The 12619-nt window shown below is 49.1% G+C and overlaps 6 protein-coding genes across 6 annotated transcripts; 3 read left to right on the forward strand and 3 right to left on the reverse strand.

The window, feature by feature from the left end:
* Window positions 1-1039: 1039 nt before the first annotated feature.
* On the reverse strand, window positions 1040-1783 carry BO95DRAFT_488858 (NAD(P)-binding protein). Its single transcript, XM_025590529.1, has one exon. The coding sequence runs from the start codon at window positions 1759-1761 to the stop codon at window positions 1273-1275; it is 489 nt and encodes a 162-aa protein (XP_025436406.1). The 5' UTR covers window positions 1762-1783; the 3' UTR covers window positions 1040-1272.
* A 696-nt stretch (window positions 1784-2479) lies between these two features.
* Window positions 2480-3067, forward strand: BO95DRAFT_437153 (uncharacterized protein; the record flags this gene model as incomplete). Its single annotated transcript, XM_025585263.1, has 2 exons — window positions 2480-2931; window positions 3007-3067. 2 exons carry the CDS (start codon window positions 2480-2482, stop codon window positions 3065-3067), a joined length of 513 nt encoding a protein of 170 aa, XP_025436407.1.
* Window positions 3068-3253: 186 nt separating this feature from the next.
* BO95DRAFT_488862 (uncharacterized protein) lies at window positions 3254-4471 on the reverse strand (the record flags this gene model as incomplete). The annotated part of the gene is made up of 1 exon (XM_025590530.1): window positions 3254-4471. The coding sequence occupies one exon, from the start codon at window positions 4469-4471 to the stop codon at window positions 3254-3256; it is 1218 nt and encodes a 405-aa protein (XP_025436408.1).
* A 2111-nt stretch (window positions 4472-6582) lies between these two features.
* On the forward strand, window positions 6583-8265 carry BO95DRAFT_376891 (C6 zinc finger domain protein; the record flags this gene model as incomplete). Its single annotated transcript, XM_025583228.1, has 1 exon — window positions 6583-8265. One exon carries the CDS (start codon window positions 6583-6585, stop codon window positions 8263-8265), a length of 1683 nt encoding a protein of 560 aa, XP_025436409.1.
* A 255-nt stretch (window positions 8266-8520) lies between these two features.
* BO95DRAFT_34870 (aromatic alcohol reductase) lies at window positions 8521-9915 on the forward strand. The gene is made up of 2 exons (XM_025582009.1): window positions 8521-8843; window positions 8900-9915. Exons 1-2 carry the CDS (start codon window positions 8775-8777, stop codon window positions 9842-9844), a joined length of 1014 nt encoding a protein of 337 aa, XP_025436410.1. The 5' UTR covers window positions 8521-8774; the 3' UTR covers window positions 9845-9915.
* Window positions 9916-11339: 1424 nt separating this feature from the next.
* BO95DRAFT_437157 (alpha/beta hydrolase) lies at window positions 11340-12428 on the reverse strand (the record flags this gene model as incomplete). Its single annotated transcript, XM_025585264.1, has 1 exon — window positions 11340-12428. One exon carries the CDS (start codon window positions 12426-12428, stop codon window positions 11340-11342), a length of 1089 nt encoding a protein of 362 aa, XP_025436411.1.
* Window positions 12429-12619: the final 191 nt, after the last annotated feature.

Raw genomic sequence — 12619 nt, forward strand, 5'->3', positions numbered from 1 at the left:
TATCTTATTTATTATTCGGGCGCGTTACTATAGATAAAATATAATAATTATTTTTAATTTTACTAATTAGTTATAACTATAGAACAGATTTTAAAATATTAAAGATTAAAATAATTTATAGTTATATTTTATTTAATAGATTATTTTAATTATAAAAAACTCTACTTTTTAGATCTGCTGTACTAAACTTACTATTTTATTTATTATTTAAATATATTATTACAGTCAGAATACAGCAGCTATTTTTAACTTTAATAATTAATTATAATCATAAAACAGATTTTTAAATATTAAAAATTAAAAAAGTTTCTAACTATACTTTATTTAATAGACTATTTAAATTATAAAGAACTCTACTATGTACATCTATTATATTAAATTTATTATTTTATTTATTATTTAAGTATATTACTGCAGATAAAATATAATAATTATTTTTAATTTTAATAATTAATGATAATTATAAAATTGATTTTAGATATTAAAAATCAAAATAGTTTATAGTTATACTTTATTTAAGAAATTATTTTAATTATAAAGAATTTTATTTTTTAAATTTATTATAATAAACTTATTATTTTATTTATTATTTAAATATATCACTACAGATAGAATATGATAACTATTTTTAATTTTAATAATTAATTATAACTAGAAAATAGATTTTTGGATATTAAAAATTAAAATAGTATTTATGTATACTTTATTAAAATAATTATATAAATTATAAAAAGTTCTGCTTTTTAGATCTGTTATTTTATAATTTTATCTATTTATCTTATAGTAAATAAAATTACTAAGATAAAAAAAATTAAAAAGCTTAGTATATATTCTAATCTAGATTTTATAATTATTTTTATTTAAATTAGATAATAAATAATTATTATTTTTAGCAAGCTATTACTCACCTTATCTGAAATATATTAATTGAATTTTTGTAGTATAAAAATCAAGAAGCTTTTCTCTGTTCAAATATCCAAAAAAATTATAATATTCTATTTTTAGTATCTGAAATCATACGCTGATTTACTATATAGAATAGATTTTTCACGTTCGCAAAAGCGGCAAAGTCATTCTCAGGCACCTCTGTCTGACAGCCGTTGACGAGGTTCATGATGACTTCAGTAGACTTGTTCAGCTTGGGCGCAACGCCGACCGTAGGGCCAAAGTTTCACGGGGGGCAGATGGTGGTGGTTACGGTGAAGTTGGGCTGGTTCTCGGTCATCCACTCCCACAGCTGCCTTTCTGCAAATGCTTTGGATGCACAGTATGCTATGCTCGAGTTGGAGGTTTTCTGGCGATCTCATAGCTGCATGGATTCCAGTCTGCTTCGGAGTAGCGGTATGTTGGCCGGAACCCTTGGTCTAAGTTGAGGACCGCGGCAAAGGAGGAGGTCACCACCAATCTCCTCACACTAGGGTTGCATGTATGAATTGTGTGGGCGATATTCAACGTTCCTCGGATAGCGGGCTGAAGCAGGTCATTTTCGTTGTCAGACACGTCGAGCACAAAGGGGCTCGCGGTGTGGATGACCCCAGACACACTCACCAACGCATAATTAAAGGCTCCGGGCACGGCAATGTCGGGCACAATCACCAGCGACAACTGCTGCGAGTATTGAGGGTAACGGGACTTGATTGACTCGGCGGCTGACTGCAATCGTACGCTGCCTCGCACGTGGTAGCCGGCGGTGAGAAATGCTAGGATAACATGTGCGGCGACAAATCCCGACGCACCGGTGACTAGAATGGTCTCTGGCATGGTGAGGTGGGTAGAAGAGCTCTGTGATGTTGGAACGTTGGAAGGTGCCGTATGTCTAGGAGGGCACATCCGATGGAAATATATACGGTCGAGGAGGAGTTTACAGAGCCCCACGGAAATGACAGGAATGACGGGACGGGAGGGCCAGGGCCCGGGATAGCCTCGTGCTTCCTTTTTGAGTAATTCCGGCTTTGTGGCTGTTGTGTATAGTCCCAGGGCAGTTGATCCCATGATAGTAGGCCCACGTTACTAAGGTAGTACCTACTTGTAGTCCCTCAGGGTTCCTCCAGCTCGGGCTCACGGCACTGGGCACTGCAGCGGAATCATACTTCCCGTTTGGGAATAGGCTCCATGTGATAGATGGTAGTCATTCGACATGTCCATGGCCTTTTTGTCCATGAGAATTAGGATGTCGGCGGGTCTTGTGAGAACTCATCTTTGTTTTAGGAAGAACAAAGGAACAAATATCATTGTTTGTGCATTCGTGAATTCGGCAACCATGGAACCCCTGCATTGTCTGCCGAAGAAAATGTCCCCTGCTGCCACGAAGCTGAGAGGTTTTCTCGCCAACAGCCCTGCAACATGGAGATGACGAGGGGTCATGTAAACAGTATATAAGCAAAGTCAAATCCTATGAGTGACTTCGATATACCCACAGTGTATAGTCGCGAAATGCAACCTGTAAGTAGTAAAGTCATCTCGGATCGTTCTAGCAGCAATGCCCAATCACCGGTTCGGCATCGTTGAATACGCCCGCGGGCGTTACTACATCCAGGTGCACGGGGCGAGGGACAGGAACTTTGAGGCATTACAGCAACGGTTGCAGGCAATCTTCCAGCTTCTGCGAGGGGTCTATCCCGACGCTCCGCCTTTTCATGGGGTCGTCTCACGCGGGGCCGAGACCTGTGTCGTGGCGCGCTGTTTCCGCGAAGCTGGCGACGGGGACGAGGCTGGAAATCTTGTGACCGGAATGTATGCCTTCAAATTCAAAATTATTGGCAAGAAGGAAGAAACATCTTTTCTGAGACTGTGGCTTCTTTGTGAGCATAGGAAATACCTAACGTGGTTGGAGCAGACGGTGCCGTTGTCCAAGGTCCGACTGCGGCCGTCTGAGATTCCTGATTCCCACATCTCCCTGGGCTCCGCGGCGAACGCAATCTGTGTCGTGATGTAAGTGATGTGTTCTTCAGCCTGAATGGGGTATATATAATCACAACAGACGCTATATCACTCTGCTTAACTTAGAACCAAGTACTTTTACGGGCATTCGGCTTTGTCAAAACCATCATCTAGCATTGTGCCCTAAAACAAAACTTTTCCTATTGCTTCCTTCCCGCACCCTTGGCGAGTCAGTTCCTGAATCCATTACCGTATTTTGATTCATTAAGAACATAAGCCACTTTTATGACAGAGTTCGCTCTTGCATAGTAATCCCTTTGTCCCCGAGACGCCGACTCAAACGTTCATTCTGTGGGCGGTCTCATCGTCCGAATCAGTGCGAGGACAACTCAGAGGCGTCGACTGAAACCTCTCCATCCTCATTGTTCCCGCTCGAAGTCTCCTCATCTGAATGAGTGCCGTCTCCCGTGAGCTTGACGTCGGATTTCTCATCATTGGGTTGCTTGCCTTTGCCATGCTTGCGACCGGATTGTTTGCAGTTTGACTGCTTGCGACCGGATTGCTCGCCTTTGGGCTGGCTTTCAGAATCCTCGTCATTGGAACTTCCATCGTTTGAATTCTGGTCGTCAAAGTCATTGCCACTGGGCTTCTTGTCATTGGAAGAGTCATCCTCATTGGAATTCTCGTCGCCCGATTGCTTGCCATCCGACTGCACGCTATCGGACGTGTTATCTGAGCCCTCCTCATTAATACTCTCATCGTCGGAATCATTGTTGCTGGCATGTTTACGGTTCGACTGCTTGGCACTGGACTTGGTATTGGAATCGTTGTCCTTGAAATCCTCGCCATTGGAATCTTCACCATCGGCGTTTTTGCTGTTGGAACCCTTGCTATTGGGGCCCTTGCGATTGGTCTGCTTACGATTGGATTGTCTGCCATCTGGTTCCTCGCTGCTGTCGACAGGCTCGTCGGTCACTCGGTCGCCATTGGAGCTGTCGTCGGATTGCTCATTGTTGGCGGGGCCGCGATTATCTTGCCGAGCAATCCGTTGCTTGCGATTTCTGACAAACCTGGCGTTGGATCGCTTGCTAATCGATTGCTCACCATCTTCATTAGCATCGGACTGCTTGCCCTTCGACTTCTTGCCTCCCGACTGTTTGCCTTGAGGTTGCTTGCCACTTGATTCCTTCTCGCTCACTTCATTGTCACTGGTGTCCTTGTCACCTGAGTCCTCATCACTTGAGCCCTTGCCACTTGAGTCCTTGTCACTTGAGTCCTTGTCAGCCTCCTGGTCCTCGGACAGCGCCTCCTCGGATTCCTTGTCACCGGATTCCTTGCCATCGGACTTCTTGTTGTTTCCTGGACCGTTGACTGGTGGGCTGCATAAGACAGGACATCCAGCCCCAATGCACCGTTTTTTTCCTGGGCCAGCTGCTTCCCCTGCCAGGATAACCACCTCCCCACAAGGTGGCGCGGCGGCAACGCTATCGGGCATCGGAAAGTTTGGGGGAAGAACTATGCCCATGACAGCCAGGGCCAAGGCCATCATAAGCAGGACAGAAATACGAGGAGAGAACTCCGATTGTGCCATTGTGGAAAAGTCAATAGAGCCGCTGGTGCTTCGGGGGTAAATCAAGGATATCGCAGTGGTTGGAATGCTGCAGAAGAGAACATACCTGAGAGGGAGCTGAAAGGGCACATGTAGCCTGCTTTTAAACTCTCGAGCGGTGAGGGAAACTACTCAGTGATCTATGATCTCGGAAGTAGTTAATGGACTCACGAAAAGAGGAATCGCTTGCCAATTTCCTGTGAATGACACCATTGTATGGAGCCGAATCAACCCTCCCCTCTCCCGCAAGCCTAGTGATTTGCCGCCTTAACACCATCTATCATTCCTTTCCATCTGTTCTAGCTCGGTCCCACTCACCGGCCTAAGTGGTTTGACCGCCAAAGTTCTCCGGTGTCAAGTATGCTAATCAGGCGGGGTGGCAGTCACGGAAGTGCTTAAAAAATTACTTTGTACTCTAGAACATACGAGATATACCACAGAGTGTCGTCACTTTACGCGAGACGGTCTGGAGGGAAGTCAATCATTCCGGCCAGAAGCAACCAGGGATTGGAAGCTTGGCTGGACTTTGATCGTCGATGAGAATATGGCGAAGCTGAAAGAGCTAGTCTCCGGTTGGAAAGATCCTGTGTGTCAGGAAGGAGGCCAGCTGACAAGCTGGAAAGCTGGGCATTCTTCTCCGCAGGGTCTTTCACGTCTTCCCTTCCTCGAACTCTCCGTTAGCTCTAGAAGTACCACCGGTATGGCTAGAACTGCATCAAGTGGAGAAACAAGGTAGATCGCGAAACGGCCCGCGGAAGGGCCTAGATATGTCTGTCTCTTGGGAAATACTACTGATTGACATTGGTTAGGGCAGGCTACAATATCCAGCAATCGACAGGGCTGCTGCGCTACACGGACCAATGATTACCGATGCAGATTTCGGGCTCCATCGCATGCTGCTAATCCTGTACCTAGTTTCCGTCTCTATCTACTCCATGTAATAATGCCTATACGTGCAGCTTATCATGACTCAATTGACGGGTTGGACTACAGAGCTCATGAAGCTCGCTGACGATGGTTCCGAGGCGACGGAATGAGGGGTCGAGCAAGACGGTCATCGGAAAGGCTTCCAAAGTCGTCAAGCGGCTCGTGGTTCCCGTGTTTGCTCATTCCCTGCCTCATGGCACCATGTGAACTGAGAAAAGCAACAAGCTGGAGATTGATGGGACTAAGTATACACACTAGACTTGAGCAGAGATGGCATAGCCTTGAAGCTGTTATGCTGGGCGCAATAGTGGTGATCAGACAAGTTCGGAAAATGGACAGGCTTAGGACAGGCACGAGTTGCGTGTACATAAGGGCTTTCTCGGGATTGAGTGCTTTATGTTGGGTCGCAGACGAAAAGCGATAGGAATGGATGCATTTCTATGATGAACCGTGTCTTTTCGGGATGCCAATTACATCTAACAAATACGCACTTATCATGCAGTCCCGATTCCCAAGTGGTCTGTTCTGTTCCCTGGTTGAGAGTACAATCAAGGACATGCCGGATGATCACCCCCTCCTTCAACAATACTCGGAGCGTTTGTCCGCCTACAGACCGGAATGCGTCACCACCGTGACACCACCGTGACGCTCTCTACGGTGTAGCCACCAGCAAAAAGAACCAATGTTGGGATTACTGACCTACTGGAGGCCAAGCAACGCCAATTCCGGCCACTGACTTGTCAAGTCCAGAATTGGCTTGGGCTCTGATTGCTACAAGTATCCTTTTGGAACGAATTTATGACACCGACGCTGGGAGTGCCTGCCGCAGACACAGCGCCCAAAGCGTTGAGGGGAAACAGCCAGAATTTTGATAGGCGTGACCCTAAGATGGGGGAACACGACACTGGTAGTCGTATCTAGTAGGGAGACCTGAACTGACGTGTACAGTATGTGTACAGTATGTGAACAGACGGTATGTGTACATATAGTACGACGGGTAACCTACAGTACAATACAATAACATACTTAAATCGATTCACGCTAGCCCCATGGGGCTAACACGTCTCTTCCGCCTCCGACCTTGAATCGAAATCCTCCCACCTGTTGATGGATGGAGCTTTCGTTCAATGTGTAGAGGTCCACATTTGCAGCAGCCTGAGTAGGTCATGTCAACGACAATCACCAAGCGCAGGCGGGCGAGGAAGGCATGCATCCCGTGTCATCAGCGCAAGCGAAAATGCGACACCGTGTATCCTTGTGGGATGTGCACCACCCACGGCTATAATTGCGCCTACACCGACGGCCATCCTCCGCCTCCAGCAAAGCGCACAAACCTGGAGCGCGATGAGGGAAGTCTCAACCGAGGTCAGATCGAGCCAGTCGACTCGCCGGCCCAGACTCCCCTCCCCGCCGTGGCCGTGGGGCCGTCTCCCGGCATCTTTGACGAGCAAAAGTTTCGATACTCTGGGGCATCAGCGGCCATGGCATTCCCACATATCCTTGGAGTGGCTCTGGGCTCCGAGAGTCCTCCCAAGATGCGGTCATTCGCTTACAACTTTGGCGTCCGCCCCGAAGAAGCATCCAACGCTCACTGCTTTCTGGGTGACCTCATCTCGGAGGAAGACCTTGGCTTCTTCTCGGGGGTGTACTTCACCGTACTGGGTCCCATCGGTGACGTGATTGACCCTACCACCTACACGCAGCGATGCTGGGACTATTACCGGGGTTCCGGCAGCAATGCGGCCGCCTTTGCTGCTGTGGCCGCCGGCGTGGCGGCCCTCGGATCCTTCCTATCCCCACGAAGACACCCGCGGGAGTCGGACCTGGTGCAGTACGCCAAGGCAATTCTCGACGATCCCTCCTCCATGCGTCTGCATGGCATTGACCACATCGTTGCGTGGGGCATGCGAGTCTTTTACCTGCGAGCCACAACCCGGCCTAGCAATGCTTGGATCGCTTCGTGCACGCAAATGCATCTCTGCGAGGCCATCGGCCTGCACGAGGAAGTCACCATCACGAAGATGGCCTCCATGGCAGGCGCCGCCATCATCGGCCATAGTGCTGACCGTCTGCGCAGAATCTTCTGGATCTCGTGGGCCGGGCATAACATCCTGTCTTATGAGTACGATCTTTCGTCGGTCGGATATCGGACCGTGACTTGCCAGCCCATCATCTCCGTACCAGGGTCCGTGGCTGATCAGTTCGTACAACTCGCCCACATTATCCCCTCGCCCAACGCAGCGTTGAAGTACGACACACAGCCTGCTAGTCCCACGCAGGAATTATATTATCGTCTCAAGGCCCTGGATGAGTTCAAAGTGAGCCATCCGTTCCTGGTTGTGACGAAGGCGGATCTTGCATTTTGCTTTTATCGACGGCTATACCAGCTCAAGACCCAGATACCGGACGAGATCATCAAAATCGTCATTAACAGCGGTAACGCCGCAGTGGAGGCAGCCAAGGGGCAAGCTGACCAGGGTCATCTGTTTTGGAACGCCATTGGCAGCGTCTTCCAATACTGCTGCATTCTGTTGGCCATTGACACTCCGGTAGCTTTTCCCCACATTGACAGTGCGTTTAAGGGCCTGGAGCACCTTGTCAAGGCTGCCGATACCGGACTGACGCGGGAGGCGTTGTCGATGGCGCGGCACCTCCTCGGCTTAACCATGACCAAGAAGCGAAAGGAACTGGCTCAGCTGGAAGCTGTCGAAGCAGGTTATGGGTTTGGTCAGACACCGCCGACAGCTGAGGCCAATTCCGCGATGACAGACATGAGTTGGGAAATTGACTGGGATCAATTCTTCATTGAGCCATACTTGTCTATGCTCGGCCCTGACCTTCCCCTATGAAGACGCTGGTGAGCGTGCATACGGACTCACCAGAGTCGCCCAGAATCCCAAAGCTGGATGGATGGTCAAGTCGGACGGAGTTAAGATCCGGCATCGGCTTTTTATGTATGACGATACGATATACTGAACACCCACATATAGCCAGTTCACATCTAACCCCGGACCAGGAATAATCCCACTTTCCTGTACTTTGCCATGGTCTATGCCACAGCGACCGGTAGTTCTTGCAAAGCATAGATATCTTGCGTGAGCGGCTTAATTTGCGGCTATTGCGGAGGTAGCCTCCTTATCGCCGCACCAGCCAATCAGGAAGCGTTCTCGCACCCTTGCGTGCGGCGGCGGCGGCGGCCCGGCGCGGGTTTTGTCAGTGGGAGGACACACAGAGAAGAACATAAATAGATGTCATCTGGGAGTATTCCTGTTCCTAGCACAAGCCTGAGCCAAAGGGGCAATTCATTTAGCACCACATCCAGCGAGAACATCGACAATCAACCAGTTCCCTGACCACCATGGCCATGTACGCCAAAGACCAGCCCGCCGGCTTCACAAACACAATCGAAAGAGTTGCCATTGTCGGAGTAAGTGAACCTAGATCCGCATCGAGAGATACAGCACCACTGACCATCTCATCCAGGCTGGGGGTACCATTGGATCCCACATCGCCCAGGCGCTTTTAGACACCGGAAGACACACTGTTACAGCAATTTCCCGCAAAGACAGCGACAACAAGGTTCCTGACGGTGTCCGAGTCGCCTCGGTCGACTACAACGATGAGGCCACCACTGTCGCAGCTCTCAGGGGCCAGCAATTCCTGATCATCACCATGGCCCCCACTGCGCCCCGAGACACCCACAGCAAGCTTGTCCAGGCGGCTGCCAAAGCTGGCATTCCCTATGTGATGCCCAACGGATACGCCGGTGACATTGAAGACATCCAATTTGGCGAAGATACATTGCTGGGGCCTATCGCCAGAGCCCACAGGGACGAGATTGAGAGGCTAGGCATGCAGTGGATCACAGTGTGTTGTGGGTTCTGGTACGATTACAGCTTGGCGGGTGGAGAGGCGCGCTTTGGGTTCGACTTCAATGCCCGTTCCCTGACAGTCTATGGCGATGGCAACGTCAAGATCTCGACGTCAACATTGTCGCAGGTGGGACGCGCCGTGGCCAAGGTGCTGAGCCTCAAGGAGCTTCCCGAGGACGATAGCGACAAAAGCCTCACTCTGTCCACGTTTCTTAACAAGGGCGTGTACATCACGAGCTTTGTAGTCAGCCAAAACGAGATGTTTAACAGCGTCAAGCATGTGACCTCTACCACTGACGCGGACTGGACGATTACTTGCCAGGATACCAAGAAGCGGTACGAGGATGGCCTTGCTCAGGTCAAACGGGGGAATATGGCGGGTTTTAGCAAGATGCTGTACGCCAGGGCGTTCTACCCAGGTGGATCGGGTGACTTTTCGTCCAAGGCGCAGAATAGGTTGCTCGGGTTACCAGATGACAGGCTGGATCATGCTACCCGGGTGGGAATCGATTTGGTCAAAGAGCTGCAGCTTCGTGTTGATCGCATGGCGGCTTAGAGCAAAAGGAGAGTGTATGCTCGAAGGTATGGAGTTCTATATCATAATCGATAAGTCTGGCCATCAGTCGGGGAGTCAGAATTGATGCCTGGCTTTATGTGCTTGGAGCTTTGGTTCTATATTCTGCAAGTATCGGGAACTGTCAGGCTGGCTTTGCGAGAGGAACGCGTCTTAACATTGCTAAGATTGCCAGAGATACCTGGAAGAGGCTTAGTATTTTGCTCTCAATCAGATTCCTTACGATCCGGTACTTTGAAAGCATCTTAACAACATTGCAAAGAAAAATAAGTTTGTCATAAAACAACGGCTCAATTATTTAGTGATAGCGTCCCCTGGGATGAGGGGTTAAATCACTTTCTTTTTTCTATTTTCTTGTTTTCAATAGTTACACTCGGAAATCACGAGGTATAAAAACACTTTACTTCATCCCCAGTATTTTAATATTCTGCCAACTAGCTCGGCATTGGGCCGGAGTGTGGCAGGAAGATCGAGATTGCTTAAGACCTTACTTCTTGTCCTTGTCTTCCTTAGGTGGCGGTGGTGCCGGGCCTGCAGGCTTGCTGCTACCGGAAGTGTCGTAATGTCCACGCCCCATATTGACCAGGTTGGAGGTAAGAGAAAGATGAGTGTGCTTCCGAAATTGAGACGGTGTCTAGTATGTGTCAGGCTTGCGTCTTTGGCTATTGTGCTTGAATCTCAGATTAGACAGGGTGGATTTGGGGTTTTATATAGCTGGTATGCAGAGAAGAGGAAAGCAAATAGCTGATGACGTCACACATAGTTTTGACCAAGTATAACAGAAAGTTCCGATTTCATACAATGAAGACTTACAAGTAGCACTAGGGCCTAATGTGTGAAAGGGGGATTGTGGTCTTTGTCAGACACAAGGGTTCAAAGGATTCAGCATGCACGATGTTGATGTAACAAAGCATGACAGCAGAGTCTAGTTTGATGCTCTTTGAGCCATTACTATTTGCATCTTCACAAAGAACTGCACAGAAAAGCATGTAAAGAGGTGTGTGCAAGACATAGCGTTAGAAGTAGAGTGTGCAGTATCATACTCAGGATTACCTAAACAAAGGCGTAGCATTTCTATTGCTGTAGAAAGCTTTTCCAAAAGGAAGAGAAGGAAAAAGACAAAGCGAGTTGGCAGGCCGTTGCACCGCTGACAATGAAAGGAATGCATGAAAAACATCCATCGAAGAGCCAAAGCTGTGGCCGTATGTCACAGTCATCAGCCTTCAAGAGCAAGCCTTGCAGGTGGTTTTGCACAATAGCTAATGAGGGATGTAACAACAAGTGCCAGAAGTCTTGCCTCCCGAATCAGCCATCGCGTAGGAGGAGTGCTATTGGTGTTGAACACCTTACTGAAATGCTTCAATTGTAGGAAGGTTGTTGTCTTATGTCCCATGATCCTCACCAGCAGCCCTGGAAGTCACAACCCGAACGACCGGTGATTGATACCGGGGCACCTCACGAGACAGGTCTAGACCGTTTAGGCAAAGCTAATGCCACGACGAGCCACGACAGTGTCGTTGCTAGCAAGGTTTGTCTGGAAGAACTGGGTGAGCCTGGTGAAGGGGATGAGGTCGACGCGATCGTAAAGGTCAACATGGCCGGCACCCGGAATCCAGAGAAGTTCTTTCGGTTGGGCAGCTCGGGCAAAAGCATCCTCGCTAAACTCGCGGGAGTGAGCCTGATCGCCGGAGATGAATAACAAGGGACGAGGGGAGATAGATTCGATGTCATTGAAGGGATAGAAGTTCATGAACTTGAGATTGCTCGTCAAGGTCGGGTGAGTGGTGAGCTCCGGAGTCGAACCGGCAGGGGTGAATTCACCACGAGAGGTCCGGTAGAAATCATAAAACTCCCGTCCGACAGGTGACGTGTCGGTGGTTAGCTCGTTGGGGGTACCGCTAGTGTAGTGGGTCTGACTCGGGTCCTCCAGCTCGGTCCAGCGATGTTGCGCGGCGTCAGCAATGATCGCCTGGCGCTGGGTGAGATTCTGGGCGTGCTGAAGACCATTTCGGTTGACAGAGCCCATGTCGTACATGCTCGCCGTCGCGATGGCTCGAATGCGCGGGTCGATCTTCGCTGCGCTAATGAGGAAACTCCCACTGCCACAGACGCCCACTGCACCAATGCGCTGGCGGTCGACCGAGACCAGATCCTGGGTGCCAAGGTAGTCCACCGCGGCGCTGAATGCTTCAGCATACAAGTCGGGCGAGACAGCATTGCGCGGCTCCCCCGAGCTTCCTCCCCAGAACTGATGGTCAAGAGATAGAGTGACAAAGCCCTGCTCGGCGAGCTTGGTGGCATACAGATTGGCACTCTGCTCCTTCACGGCCCCCATCGGATGGCCGACGATAATGGCTGGTGCAGCGCCCCCGTTCTCAGTGAGGTTGTGGGGGACGAAGAGATTCGCAGCCACAGTCATGTGATATTGGTTCTTGAAGCTAATGGGCCGGAGGGTCACGCTGTCACTCCGGTAGAAGTTGTTGGCACCATAGGACATGTTTTGGGCGGTTGCTGGCAGGGGATACAGCAGAATTGGTAAAAGGCTTAGAGCAGCTGCAACTTTCATGGTGATTCCGTTGATTCGAAAGGTCAGAGAACGAGAAGATGAATTGGTGCCTCTCGGGTAGGACAATAGACCGACCGGTTCGACCAGCATACTTATAGATCTTCAATTCGTTGGTCTACGTCATTAGCCTCAGCAGAAGAGGTGTGTCCCCAACTCCTTCATGCAAGTTGCTGACATGTGGGGCGGCACTC

The sequence above is a fragment of the Aspergillus brunneoviolaceus genome (assembly GCF_003184695.1).
Source record: "Aspergillus brunneoviolaceus CBS 621.78 unplaced genomic scaffold BO95scaffold_117, whole genome shotgun sequence".
NCBI classification, from domain to species: domain Eukaryota; kingdom Fungi; phylum Ascomycota; class Eurotiomycetes; order Eurotiales; family Aspergillaceae; genus Aspergillus; species Aspergillus brunneoviolaceus.